Source organism: Phaseolus vulgaris, chromosome 9 (genome assembly GCF_051622355.1).
Source record: "Phaseolus vulgaris cultivar YP4 chromosome 9, ASM5162235v1, whole genome shotgun sequence".
NCBI lineage: Eukaryota > Viridiplantae > Streptophyta > Magnoliopsida > Fabales > Fabaceae > Phaseolus > Phaseolus vulgaris.
The window spans coordinates 17174692-17189749 of NC_143506.1; the positions used below are offsets into that span (position 1 = coordinate 17174692).

Here is a 15058-nt window from a genome sequence, read left to right on the forward strand (position 1 = left end):
TGGTATAAAGGAGCACTAAGATTACTAGTCTTGGTCATACTGGTCTCTTGTGGTTGGACCAGCACCATCTTGCATCTTGTGAGAACCCTTGCCATCACCTTTGCCTGTTGCATGGCAAAAAACTATGAATAAGACACAGCTTACTAATTTTCCATTACTCAAGAGTTACATAAACAACAACATGAACAAACTTGCATAAAATTATGATAGTATTATCTTTTTGAGTTTACTTGCGCTCCATGTTTTAAGTTCCTTGTTCCTATTAGGGGTGGGCATGGATTGGATTTTCCAAAATCCAATCTAGATCCAAATAAATGGATTGATTTGGAATTTTTTTTAAATCCATTTAAAGTGAATTAAATTTACATTAAATCCACTTTGTTAATTATATTGAATCCACTTTGTCAATTACATTAAATTCATTTTTATATGGACATAAACTAACTTGGCTCTAATTGGGCCTAAGCCAACTCAACCTAAACATGCTGCACAATATAATTAATAGTTTATATGTAGTGATAAAGATAATTATAAAAATTAATATATCAAGAAATTATGGAATGTAACCTAACCTTGAATTTTGTGATTGTCATGATTCTGGTGTCTGTAGTGTCGTTATTTATTGAACACAGGATTCAATGTATTCTGGTGTTATCCTCCCGAAAAGCAAATCTCTTTCTGACGAGCAAATAGAATATAACTCTTACCCAGTGTCATTACTGGCGAAATACTTCCTTGAACTCTTATCTTATACAAGAAGTATATTAGTTCATAATTGACTTTTTTTTTAAAATTTTGGAAACAAAATTTCTTGCCATGACTGACTCTCAATTGTGCTAACATACTAATGGTTTTTTCTTCTTTTTGAACTAAGAGGAAATCCTCCCTCATAAATAAAATCATATATGTCATAATATGATAAATAGATAGAATATGGGGTTTCACCTTCTGGATGTGGTTAAACCCGTGTATAAATATATTATTATAGTGTTTGTGTTCTCACCCATATAATATATTATCAATATTCCTGTAACTACCTAAGACTTTTTATCCTTTTTTCCCCAATGTTAAATCTTCTGAACCGAAGTTTATCAAAATACAACTACAGTTGCATATAATTGCGTAATATCGTACCCGATGTTAAAATGGTTGATCTTCGTCCAGATTTCGAAAACATTACTCAATTTTTCTTCTTTTAAGGACTGTCGAAACTATCCATACATGCCTTGTGACAAAATCTTCTGAAGTGATATATCTTTACCGAAGTTTATCAAAAGACAACTATAATTGCGTACAATATCGTATAGTACCCAATGTTAAAATGGTTGATCTTCGTACAGATTTCGAAAGCGTTACTCAATGTTTCTTAGCTATGGGAATTGTCCCATATACATGCCTTGTGGCAAAATCTTCTGAAGTGATACATTTTCACTGAAGTAATATCGTACAATAATTGCATATAATTGGTTTTAAAACATTGGTAGCTAATTAGATACTAATTTAGAAACTATTTAATAATAATAGAAACTAATTTAGTAACCAAAAATTTTTTGTCTCTAAAATGGTTTCTAATTTAGTCACTATAGCAACTAATTATTATTATTATTTTAAATTAGTTTTTATTTTATGATTTTCTTGTAGTGATTGGTATATAATTAGATACCAAAGTTTTAGTTACCAAATACTGTAGATTTTAAAATTGGTACCTAAAATCTTAGTAGTTAATTAGATATCAATTACTTAATTAGATATGGTTTAGTTAATTAGATATCTATTTAGAAACTAGTTTATAAATTTAGAAACTACTTTAAATATCAATATTTTTTAGTTTCTAAAATAGTATATAATTTAGTCAATACAATGACTAATTATTATTTTTTCTTTAAAATTAGTTTTTGTTTAATAATTTTTTAGTAGTGATAATATTGTTGGTATTGAAGTTGATGTGGAAAAGAAATTTAGATGTGAAACGTATCAAAGTCCTTCTTAAACTTTTGTATAGAAATTAGATCATTTGTGTACAAAAGATTGAAAGGGAGTAAAATTTACCCCGATTTTCTTTTCTTTCTGTAACTAGTATTATAATTATACTTGTTTAACAGAGAATGCCGCAAGGTTCTTGAAGACTTGTACTCTGTTTTTGTCTTACCTGCTATTGTAAACATTTTGGGGGATTAGTTTTCTATATGGCTATCTTTTTGAAAGACAATACTTAGATAGTACTAGGTCTAGTTTTTTATAGAATGTTGGAAGGTCCATGCTTTTTTTAGGGTGAGAGAGTTTTTTTTATAAGAGTTGAGTTATTTCTTAAATATTTTTATATTTTTTTTTTTTTTGATAAAAAAGATATTATAATTATAACTATTAGTGTATCATACAACATGAATATGAGAAAATTTAAGGTGGTCGACTACTATTATCCATGATCTTAATTAATCTTTACATAAAATGTATTTAAATTTTTAATTTATGAAGAAAAATGATTGACATTTTTATTTTAGATATTAATAGGAACATGATGCGACTCTGTACGAACAAATAGTGCCATTACTACCAAATATATAGATTTTGAAGATTGCAGCTGGGTTTTGAAAGTTTGATCTGTATCGTAAGTATTAAATTGAGCAAAGAAAGAAAAAATAAAAGCAACATAGTATGAGTTATTCTTGATTTCAAAATGAGAAAGCGCGCGTGTTGAATTGTTTTAAAAGAGTGCTATTATTATACATGCATGCATAGGCATTGTTATACGCAAACTGGTTGGTAGTGGTCCTTATATTAAAGAAGATGGAGAGTGTGACATTGAGTTTTACGACTACAGTGGTTATTCCTTGGACCACGTCCCCACTGTAAAGCTATATATATGTATATATGTGTGAGTATATGTGAGAGTTAAAGAGAGAAAGAGAGAAACAAAGAGCATCTTTTTCTGAACACATCTGGGAGAATTAGATAAAGAACGCTTTGCACCAAATCACAGTGAAAACACATTAACACTGAAAAACTACATGGCCTAGCTGCTGACTCATATACCAGAATCACTCGCCGCCAACAAAACCTCAAAAATCATAACTCACCTAAACCCTCCTAGCTGGAAGAACATCAAATTCAAAAAACCAAAAATAAATATCCGCATCAGATCATGACGATGAAGAAAGTAACATGTGGAAGCAAGAGACCCAAAAAAAGTAACTGTCACTGGGAAATAGGGATAGCCTCTTGATTCTCTCCTTGGACAGCAAACCTGCAAATTACAAAACAAAGGGTCATCAGAGAGCCATAGCATGATGAAATTATTTTGATGATGAAGATGAGATTACAATTACCACATCGATGATGAACTCTACGATGAATAGGGAGGCCTGCCACTACTAGAGTCCCTCGGTGCATTGCATCTGTAGCACTCCATTCTATTCGCGAAGTTATGCTCGTTGCATCCAGACCTTCACATTTTTAACCACATTACTGTTTTATTTACTCATACTTCTTTTTACTTTTTATTTTAAATCATCCTAATCATAATAACAATAATTATAATCATCATAAACAAAGAGACTAATTAATGACTAAAAAAATATAATAAAACCCTTAAATTTGCTTGGTACTATAATAAATACTAAACGAAGTGATATATATGTACCTGGTGCATATCCAGTCACCGGATTTCCAGCCAGGGCGGGCGGAGGAGCCGCCGCCGAAGCCGAAGGGTCTCATTCGGGTGATGTCGACGTCGTATGATCCGGTGGAGGAGTCCTCCTTGGAGACACCGCACTTGAAGCAGCTGGAGCGGCTGGCAAAGTTGTGGGCTCCACAGTTTCCGACGGTGCAGTACCAGTCACCGGGGCGAACATCAGGGCCAGTGGTGAAGCCAAACGAGGAAGAGCCTCTGCCTCCGAAGCCGCCGCCGTAGTCGCCACCACTCCTTGGCTCCCCGCATCGCTGGCATGATTCTCTTCTCTGGAAGTTCAGGTGGTTGCATGTTCTGCAGTTCCAATCTCCTGGTCTGCTCATTTTCCCTTCATAGTTTCCAAATACCACCATGCATATATATATAGTTAGTTAGTTAGTATTCAAACAATTCCTCGTGTGTTTCTAACAGATTATTAAATCAGAATTACACAATTTCTCTTTTGAGAAAATATAATAAAACTTAAATCACTTGGTGGTGCATGTAACTAAACAATGTTAACGTAGAAGAATGACAAAGTGCAGAAGGAAAGATGTGCATGGGAAAAGAGAAAGAGAAACGTTAAAATTGAAAAAGGAAGAACACTTTGAAGTGGGGAAAGAATAACATTCACCTCTGGAGAATGAATGAGAGTGAAAAAAAATTGAAGGTAGTAGTGAGTGAGTGAGTGGAAGTAGCTCAGGAGAGATGTTGTTGAACTGTGGTTATGGTGCAGATGAGTGCAGAGGCTGGGGTGGTTTATATACTGCCAATTAGGGCCTCGAAAATCGGGCAGATCGAAGTAAGTAGCAGGCCAGTGCAGGCAGAGCAACCGGTGGTTATTTCTTGTTTCCTTCAACTCAATGTGATATCATCATAAACTAAATTTGGTAAAAAGGTAAAAGGAATTTTTCAAGTGCCACTCCATACACACCATACATATTAATTGTATAATAAATAACACATTACAGAGATATACAAGATGTGAAGTACACAGTTTTGTGTGTGTATTTTATTTATATAGATAGATATGCTAACAAAAGGGGATGTTATAAATAGTAAGTTGTGCAAAAATTGATTATGGAAATTATAACTAAGTTGTTCAACTTTGTCAAGCTGCTCTTTTTTGTCCCCACATAAAGCAAATTAGCATGCATTGTAACCTCTAAACACCACTATGGGCATTGCCCGTGCCCTGTCTTTTAAATGTTGTAGTCCATAAATGATAGCAGAAGACCTTTTTGACTGTGGATATGTGTTAATTGGACCCTCATTTATAGTGAAGTGGTGGGGGAAAGAAAAGATCACGATAAAATGGTCCTTATTATTACCTTACGATCACCCACCGCATGGTCTCTTTTAATTTTCCTCTTTTTGATGTCATTGATCAATGAGAGGAGTGGATAAGAAGGAGGGAAAAATTCATTGTTTATCACCAGACAAAATGAATATTCCTCATACTTCTAGGAAAACCTTAATATCAGAGATTGTTGACCCCAGTGCGTAGTGGACCAGCTTATTCCCATATTCATAAATAATAATTGTCAAGGAGGTGTCATGTCATCTCTTACTTTCAATATTATACTTTCAGAACCTGCCCTGGAGTTATAAGCCTCGTCACAAACTATGCATGCATGGTAAAAATCGCTGCTGCTTTTCATTTTTCAATATTCCTCTTTTGTACTTGGGACTTAATTTCTTTATGGCGTAAGTCAAAAGGATTATAATATCACATAAACCCTCTTATGTAATCTTCACTATCTTGATATTTTATATATTTAACTCAACATTTGGCCTATGGCTATACCTACCTACTACCTAAATCTTGTACTATATTTCCCCTCCCTCTTACTAACCTAATTAATGATCAACATCATTTTCCAATCCTCCTTTACCAACCTTATTAAAAGAATTTCTCACATACTATAAAATCATTCTACAGAAAGGAAGTTATATATATATATATATATATATATAGATGTCATTTAATCCTGATGTTTAATTAAAGTGGTCCCGAATGCAAATAGTAGTTCATGTTTGGAGAAGTGTTGGTTACACATGCAGAACTTTATCCTAACCCAACCATAATGAGAGTGTTATAGTAATGATAGTGGCGACGAGATTTTGGACTAGGAAACATATAAATCTGTGTTAATGAATATTATAATGAAAAAATGGAGGATCACTCGTGCATGTCAGATGCTGAAGATCTAGAGGGTGAAATTATGTATAGCTCCAAGACGTAGGCGATGTTAAAGTAAAAGTTGCATGGGCATTACTTCAAGGAACGTCCTTGGTTCAAATTATTGCACTACGATGCCACTTAGTGAAAGAGAAACGATTCTCATTGATGACTAAATGTTGATTGGAATTGAAGGAATAGTTCAAAAATCAAAGCAAGGAGCAAAACTTGGTAGAGTTTCGATAAAGATAGTCGAAGTTGATGATGATGGAAGAGAAGTCTTCGAGGTTCAAATTTTGACCATCTTTTCTTTTTCTTTTTCCCCTTCGTTACACTGATATGGCTTTTTCGCTGTCATGTTCTTTTCATTCCTCATTATCGCATATTCTCTCACTCTTTTTTCCTTCTCTCTCTCCGTGAGAAAGAAAGGAGATTAGCTACAGTGAATAACAGCAAAGAGGGAAAAACATATAGCTCGAAAAACCCCAAAAAAAATAAAAAGAAGGAAATCTTAAAACTAATAGAAATCACCCACCATTTTTCTTGGGGAATGGTAAAGAAGGCTGTAGCAAGCTGTGAAAGCAAAAAGAAAGGGGAGGGAGAGTACTGATTCGATTCTCTTATTGGGAAATGCTTCCATGCATCACCAAACCCATCTAACGTATACTTCTCTATAATCTTTACTTTATCTTTTAATCTTATCTTATTATATATATATATATATATATATATATATATATACATATACACCACAAACAACAGATATATCTATCTATTTTATTCTCATTTCCTACACATCAACAATTTTCAAATTTATATCAGAATATCAGAAACACAGATTATGTATATGTATGTGAGTGTGTGTACATATACTTGGTTATATCAGTGTTATAGCAGAAAAAACAAGGAAGAGACAGAGACATTACATGCACTTTGATTTGAGAAAATTTCCAGTTTTACAGTATCATGTAAAGCGACAAATTACCGTATGTAGTACAGTAGTTTTAACTGTTTCCGAATTTGTCTTCATATGATTTATGGTACAACACACACAAACCCAATTATGAATATTTGAAAATTTAATTAGAATAAGAATGTATGTATTATTAGAGCTACATATATATAATTCGTTTTTTATGGTTGCATGCACGTGAGTTGGTAGAAAGACATGAGTGACGCCATCAGAATGATAAAAGTTTTCTCTTTTCTTTTACTTTTTAGACCTCCAATATCTTTTATAATATGCTCTGAGAGTCCCCAAATGTCCATCTTCTTTTATTATATATATATAGAAATATTTTGTACATGTAAAAATAATAATGGAATTTTTTCACTTAAACTCCAACAAAGAAGATTATTATATAAAGATAGAAAAAAAATGAGACTTAAAAGTCGTTAAATAAGTTGTGAAACCAAATTTTGAAATTATTAATACATTTCAATTAATAAGAGTATGTTAAAAAAAATGAGTAAGAAAGTGTTCAAATATTTCTCAAACAAATATCCTCGTCGTTTTGGTGTATATGTATTCAATATTTTCGATTTGATATTTGAATAGGTTTTGTTGAATGGTGGATTTATACCTATAGTAAAGTTTGTGGGTTTTTTTCAAATCTCACTAATAATAATCAATTAAAGATTACTTTTAGTTAACTACTCTATACCAATTACATTGGTATTGTCTCTTGGGTGTTCGTAAACAAGGTAAGTGTATGTTTGCTTTACTCAAAATTAATAAATACAATATTATATATAAAAAAGTAAATTTCAATATTTAATTTTAAAATAAATTCTTTATTAATAAAATCAAAATATTTAATATTCAACAATTCTTCCTGTACCATACCAATTTGAACATGCACTCTGTCACTTTTCAAAAATTTCAAAATTATCCTTTATTCCAGAATTGATAATCTAGAATTTAAAAAATACTGAAAAAGTAAATCTGAAATTCAAAAATTACATTTTAAAAAAGAAAATCTAAAACACAAAATCTCAAAATGCATTCCAAAAAAGAATTTCTGCAATTCAAAAATGTGTTCCAAAAATCCAAATCTGAAAATGTATTACAAAAATCCAAATCTAGAAATGTATTTTAGAGAAGGGTTCCAAAAGTATTTTTTTTTATCCGCACGTCCTCTTTTGTTTAAGATTATTTTTGTCATTTTGCATGAGTACTTTTATCATTTCACTTATTTAAATAAGGGTAAGTTGAGATAATAGGGTGTAACTTCAAATTGATAAGGTGAAGGAAGAATTTGCCAAACATTAGACTAAATAGACCCATAATGAAAAAAAAAAAACATTCTAATTCATAAATTTGCTTACTAACCCATTTTATCCAGATAAAAAAAATCGAAAATATTTTAACATTTTTAAGAAGAAAAAAAATGTTAACTTATTAACATTTAAGTAAAAGAAATTCTTTTAAATTGACATAAATTATTTGGATAAAGTCCTAAATTATATATTTTAAAAACATAATATGCACACATTCCTCCACCCACGAACTTATTTGGCTAGCAAGAATTTTATGAAAAAAGAAAACATCCTTGAAGATAAGAGCATAAAAGAACACTATAACTAGGCCAGTATCCTTTTTGGTCCAAACAAACTCTATATCATAAATAGCCCAATTTTTGTTTCATTTTTAGGGACATTTGTTCCTAGACATTTCTTCTATATTTTCATTAATATGAAAATTTTCATTTTATCTTTCTTGAATTATATAATTCAGAAATTATGCGACTTTCTTCATTGAAAAATGGATTAGTGGTGGCTCAGGTTGCACTCAATGTTCGTAATCCCCTTATCAAAAGTCACAATAGCCAAAAAAACGATGACATCATTAATGAAAAAGCTCAATATTTGATGGTGGGTTTTCTTCTTGATGATGAATAATATTGAAGAAGACAACTAAGATAATGGAAATCATTCAAATTGTGCCATCAGAAAGTCGAAAATACTTTTGAATTATACAATATAGAACTCTTTACACAATTAACACTGATTTATTCCCAAAAAAATGATGAAATGTTTAGTCTGTTAAGAATTGAAATAACTGAACCAAGAATTGGCCAAGGAAATAGTTAACCTCGTCACATTTGCTTATAAAATTAAAAATTGACTTTATTTAAGAGAAAATATGAATACAGAAAGCAAGAAACATATCCATGCCCGAAAGAAATAAACAAAATTTGGTGGGTGTAAAGGAAACTATCCAAGTCATGTCCTTCCACCAACGCATTCCAAAATCCAAAGCACTAAAGGTTAAGACCATTTATTTAGTAGCATGAAAATATAAAAGTGAGAAGGAAGCAGCTATACCATTACCAATATACCACTATCTATTCTCTTTCATTCGCCTAAATAAAACTATGCTCATTCAACTTTTCTTCTCTAGTTCAACCGAAACCCCTCCAGTCCCAAATTTCCAGTTAGCCACCTGCAAACTTCATCAGTCTCTTCAGGGACTGTATAGTGACCCAACCTGCAAACCAACAGTATACTATTCATTACACTTTTCTCATCCACAAATATCATAACTCATAGCCTTCACAACAAAGCACCATACCCATTGTAGCTCCTAAACATAAGATTGGGGAATCCTGCTGAACTTAAGGTCATTGCAGACCTCTCTCCATGTTCATATGCAACCACATCATCACCTGCAAAAACAATCAAACGTTCATCAGGAATCAAATCAGGACTATCCTCCATGATTCAAGAGTTTATCATATCACTTCTAAGTCTGAACTACAACAGAAAATGGAAGCAAAGTATACTGCAGTAACTTGTACAAGCTCCCATTGTAGAAGTTCACAAAAAGTGTCAAAAAGTTTAATCAAATGAAGATCTTGACATGGTGAATTCAAGAACTGGTGAATTTCAGACTGCTAAGTGCAACATGTGAAAAATCAGTACAAACTCAAGCAATGAATTGTACAGGTGAAAACTGTTCACTTTCCCATTAAGTATTAAGTACTGGTCAAGAGTTTTGACAGTGACTCCTACAAGGCATTTGCTCGCTATACATGTATCAAGAAGATGTTTAATTCTGAAATATTGATTACAAAAACAAATATAGGTCTCCTCTGAATGGAAACTGGAAAGGAAAAGATTCCCAATGATAATAATTTGAACTTTAAGCTATAATGATACAGGATAGAACTTATGAATACCTTTTCCATGGCAGAGAAATAAGGGCAACGATGCTGCACGCCTTATGCCATCACGTGATTGTTCAATTTGGTTCTTCAAGGTCCTGGATCAATTACAAGCTTCTGGTGGATTACATAATGTATAGCTCAAGGAGAAGGAAGGAAATTATTGGTGGATGTGTAATATTAGTAGATCATTTGCATATTCATTATGGCAAATGGTAGAAACCAAACCTTGAACAAGGAAGCCAGCCACTCAAAGAAACAATAGCACTTAAGTTGATACGGTAAATGTTTCCATTCCTATAGTGCCCCAAAACATGGCATGTAGCTGAGTAAAGTGCAGTTGCAGCACCCATGCTGAAGCCCCCAATACCAAGTTTGACTGTACGTTAAACAGTAGAATTTAAAGTAAATTACAAGTAACTTGAATTTAGTTAAAACATTCCCACAAATAAAATATAAATGAATAACTGTCTGTGCTCTAATTTATTGATTTACTAAATACTATTTCACTCAATATGTAGAAGCATATTAATCTAAACACCTTATTGGTAGCAAATGTGGAAGGTTATTTCAAAACTAAGCTATGGACTCGTAAGCTTGTAATTTTTCTTGTTCTACCATCATACCAATTTCTGTGCAGATAAATATGAAATTGAGAATATTTTGCTGCTCCTACTTAAACAAATGATTGTGGTGCTTGTCATTCCTCTATGTACTAACAAGGAAATAGTGAAAAGATAAAATAAGTTGTTTTCCTTACTAAAAAATTCTCTATCCCTTTACAATACTTGTTTTCCCCCAAACATGCATGTAATTAGACAATACTCACAGAACCAATACTTGCCAAAGAATGATCAATAAAATGAATTTCTCTACAGGATAACTATGTTGAATTATTATATGGAATCTACAAAAGAATATAGAGACCATAAACATGCTGATTACTTCAGTAATATTCAAATATTTCTGATAATTTCATTGAACACTTCTAAAATACCTGAAAACCCTTTACTTTCACTTTACATTGTCATGAGCAATAGCTCACTTCATGTACCCATCAATATATATGGCTAAGGAGATTGTAAAAACATAGATTAAAAACGAGCAACGGTCAGTATGGGGATTTATTCTGTATTTGCGATCTTAGCACCAAGTATCATGTTTTCCATTATGGCATTTCCTATTATAGATTTAGTTAATGTAGTGGATTGAGAATGGACCCTCTCGTGTTCAAATTTCACACGACTAGGTCATGTGCAAGTTTTGTGTCAATCTTCTCATGATAGATATTAAATAAGCTGGGCCATATAAAAATTAACAAGAAGAGAGACACATGCAAAACTTGTAGATGACCTATTATAATGTCAGGGATCCTTTCCGTTAATGAAATATACCCTTGAGCAAAAAACAAATGCCAGATCATATCAATAGGTTTCTTGAGTGATCATGGAAAACCTACTGTTTGGAGGCTCTGTTGACAAAAGATTGGCAACATGTGCTGCAGAAGCATCTAAACCCTCCAAATCACTAGGAGCGTCTTCTGAAATCTCCCCAACATCAAACCCTGGTAAGATGCCTCAATCAAATTAGACTATTCTTGACAGTTAAAAAGGAGCTGGCATCATAGTTCTACATCAAATATACTGCAGTGTAGAAGCAAATTTTGTAGTAAAAAAGAAAATGGTAAACAAACAATGGTGTTTGCAAGTGAATTACGTATAATTTCAAGCATTGAATCTTACAAGCAGTGCAAGGAAATCCACCAAATATAGCTACAGGCCGTGTAGGAGCAGTTGGGCAAATCCATTTAATCTGCAACATAAATTACAAGAAAACAGATAGTGACTGATTGAGTAACAGGACCCTCTTTGGATGAGCTTGTTTATAAGCTCCTTTTAAAAGAGAAATATAAGAAGAAAATTGAAATTAGTCTTTTTTATAAACTATTAGTTCATGCATTGGTTAATTTGTAGAACCTTTCTCATAGTTTCTCTAACTTTTTATTTTTAACTAATGCATGAACTAAATTTAGCTTATGAAGACGTCACATTTATTTTTTTCTTCTAATTCCTCTTTCCTTAAAGGAACTATGGAGAAGCTCGTTCAAGCATTCCAAGTGTTTTCCAAATATTGCATATTAGCATGTGGTGTGCAACCTTATATGTACAGTAACTATTGAAAAAAATTCCAAAGTATGCTTATTCTTACATTTGGAAGAGGAAGAGATTCCAAGAGTTGGGACCAGCTGCAAAACAAAATAAAGGTCCAGTTTATTCACCATAGGCTAATCTAACTAGCTATACAAACAAGTTAAACTAAAAAAATTTAGGACTATTTATGTTCTAAGAATTATGCTAGTGCAGATTAAATACACATTAGAATTACATCACCCCTACCTAATTCTGGGCCACACATTAATAAATGGCATAATTTGCATCATATTAATACACAGGCCCTAATCAACCTGATTTCAAAATTCACGAAGATCAAGAGTTTATTACATAGGCATTGGGACTATTTGTATCTTTGTTTGGTGATTAGTACCTAATGACTTTAAATTTTGGTAACAACATAGCTAGTCAAGTGGTCCCCTTTCTATTTTTTGGCATATAAAAATCTCTAGGTTTCCTTTACTGCAAACTTTCAAGCTAGAAGATTAAGTAAAATTAATTTTATAATACTTTGGTGGCTAGTACCTTTGTGTCAATCAATTGGCAAGAATCTCCCAAAAGAGGATATGGAGTCTAGGAACTTATTTAATAAACAAACTTCACCAAGATAGGACAACATATTGGCATTCCCTTATCCCCCCCTCTCTTGAATTTATTAAAAGAAATCAAATCCACCATTTCATTGAAAGCATAATCTCAAGCATGAAGAGAAGGTATCCACTCAACTGAGTTTGCCAATAGAAAAAAAGAAATAAACCTATACAAATATTAAAATTCCAAACATCACCCACTCCAAACTGTTCAAGCATGCAAATTGACAAGGGCGGTTATTGAGAAAGTACATGTGAGTGTATTGCTAAGTATAATTAGCTTTATTTTTCAAAATATAACCTTTTAATTTCATTTTCCAACCAGCTCATAAAGAAGAAAACTTTTCACTTAAATAAATCGCGAGATGTATTCCACTTCTAATAAAGATAGCATCCCTCATTAAACCATATGACTGTATAGTAGATTCAAGTTATCGATATACCTCGAGCCATTGTCACCAAGGCCATGTAGCCAAACTATAGTAGCCTGGTGTTTCCCTTTAGGTCTGACCACATGGGTCCTCCCAAACTCAAATGCCCTTCTAGAACTTCCACTACCTGAAACGTGGCAGCAGTAAAGTTCATTTGAAAAATGCCAGAAATCCAGGATGATATAGTAGCTAGAAAGGTTCACTAGTAAATCAATAAATGCAGAGTGCAGGAAAAAAGGAATGGAAATGTGGAATCACAACAGACCAGAAGTCATTGAGGAGCTGTTGTAGCTCATATTTTCTACTCAAACAGCTAAATGCTCAGGTCACTGCCACAATGCTTAAGATGAGCTTCTGCAATGAAGAGCACCAACATCAGCAATCTCTATTTATACCCAAATGGGAGGGTGGCAATGGAAAATAAAAATATGAATGAATCTGCATCAGCTACCCTGCTTACAACACTAGCTAAAATCTCGTTGAAAATTGACAGAAAGTGAAAGGCACTTAAGAAAAGGAGATAGAAACGGATGCAGCCAAAAAAATCTTCTTTTAAAAAAAGTCTTAAACCTTTTGTGAGCAAGAATCCACAATAAATGTAGCACAAAAATGCAGAGAAGGAGCCAAGGCAAGTATTTTACTCTGTAATACACAAAGAGAATAAGATTGGAGAATCTATTCTCATAGAAATTGAATAAAGCGAGGAAAGCACTTGGCCTAAGACAACAATAAGAATATTTGGTTATTATAAAAATCCATTTTTTTCAGCCATTTGCCATCTTGAATTTTCCAAAAGAAATTATGTGCAAAATAGCATTAAGTAAATGAAGTTGAAACCTTTACTATGGAATGATGTCATTCATAGTTGGTGGTATGAACTTGACGGTACATTTCTCGTTTATATGATAATATATACACATATATACCAGAATCTTACACATAAAAAGAAATTAAAAGAAAAAGAAGATTGAAAGGTGAAAAAGGAAATGGAAAAAAGTGAGCAAAGTTTTGTTCTTTGCACAAACCTAAACAACTCTAGCTGGTGAGAAACAAACCCAAAAAAGCACAAGAGCTTTTTTCTTTTCTCCTTGATTTGTCTTGTTGGCTTCCTCGTTCCCACGACTTTCCCCAGCTCTTATGGTTTTGTTACTTCTCTCTTCACTCTTCACACTTACAACACAAAGCCCCAAGCATATAGAAATAGATGCTTATTTTCTTACAACCATTTCTTGACCACAATGCCCCTTACTTGCTACTCATCATCACATTCACACTTAACATATACTTAAACTTAATTTCTATTTATTTACTCTGAAATTTTGATGAAATAATTGTTTATTTAAATGAATCGGAATGTGTTTATTCAAAAGTGAATTACTCCAAATTATAACTTTCAAAAGTAAAAGGAAGATTATTTTTTTATTAAAATATGGATCAGTGTGAGAAATTGAAGAAATTTTAAAAAAATTTAAACTGATGTAAAATAATATCTTTCTATTTAAGTTTATTTTGATTGAGATTATGTATCATACATGAAGTAAAATTGGTACAATCCAATTTTTTCCATGACACATTAAATTTAATATTATGTTTAGTTATATCATATAGAATTTATAAGTAAAATATACCACTATTTCAACTTATATGTTGCACTAAATCACTTTTATATAATTTAAATTCATATTCGATAAATTATTTGAATATTTATACAATATTACATTTAAAAGTATGATAAATAAATATTTGTGTACATAAATTGTATTTTAAAGCTATGATTGACAATTAAATTATGATATGAATTAGGTTTAGTTATTGATTATTTATGTTCAAAATTTATTAAAATCTTTTTTT

At 32.1% G+C, this 15058-nt stretch overlaps 2 protein-coding genes across 4 annotated transcripts; both read right to left on the reverse strand.

The window, feature by feature from the left end:
* Positions 1-2924: 2924 nt before the first annotated feature.
* On the reverse strand, positions 2925-4440 carry LOC137822650 (RNA-binding protein csdA). Its single transcript, XM_068627590.2, has 4 exons — positions 4302-4440; positions 3641-4016; positions 3327-3443; positions 2925-3244 (listed from the first exon to the last, which is right to left on the reverse strand). The coding sequence occupies exons 2-3, from the start codon at positions 4009-4011 to the stop codon at positions 3344-3346; spliced, it is 471 nt and encodes a 156-aa protein (XP_068483691.1). The 5' UTR covers positions 4012-4016; positions 4302-4440; the 3' UTR covers positions 2925-3244; positions 3327-3343.
* Positions 4441-8952: 4512 nt separating this feature from the next.
* On the reverse strand, positions 8953-14465 carry LOC137822047 (uncharacterized). Of its 3 annotated transcripts, none has more exons than XM_068626940.2 (10): positions 14233-14465; positions 13473-13561; positions 13220-13334; positions 12224-12260; positions 11758-11827; positions 11475-11579; positions 10244-10394; positions 10031-10113; positions 9424-9517; positions 8953-9339 (listed from the first exon to the last, which is right to left on the reverse strand). In XM_068626940.2, exons 2-10 carry the CDS (start codon positions 13501-13503, stop codon positions 9249-9251), a joined length of 777 nt encoding a protein of 258 aa, XP_068483041.1. In that variant the 5' UTR covers positions 13504-13561; positions 14233-14465; the 3' UTR covers positions 8953-9248. The 3 variants fall into 3 exon arrangements, with proteins under 3 accessions (XP_068483041.1, XP_068483042.1, XP_068483043.1); XM_068626941.2 differs by lacking the exon at positions 14233-14465 and adding an exon at positions 13778-13908; XM_068626942.2 differs by lacking the exon at positions 14233-14465 and adding an exon at positions 13659-13693.
* Between the last annotated feature and the right edge of the window lie 593 nt (positions 14466-15058).

Coding starts and splice junctions, on each gene's coding strand:
- LOC137822047 (XM_068626940.2), bottom strand. CDS start 13,503: ATGAGCTACAACAGCTCCTCAATGACTTCTG. Junction 11,828..12,223: donor AATCTCTTCCTCTTCCAAAT/GTAAGAATAAGC, acceptor TTTATGTTGCAG/ATTAAATGGATTTGCCCAAC. Junction 10,395..11,474: donor GTCAACAGAGCCTCCAAACA/GTAGGTTTTCCA, acceptor TTTAACGTACAG/TCAAACTTGGTATTGGGGGC.
- LOC137822650 (XM_068627590.2), bottom strand. CDS start 4,011: ATGAGCAGACCAGGAGATTGGAACTGCAGAACATGCAACCACCTGAAC. Junction 3,444..3,640: donor GGTGACTGGATATGCACCAG/GTACATATATAT, acceptor AAAAATGTGAAG/GTCTGGATGCAACGAGCATA.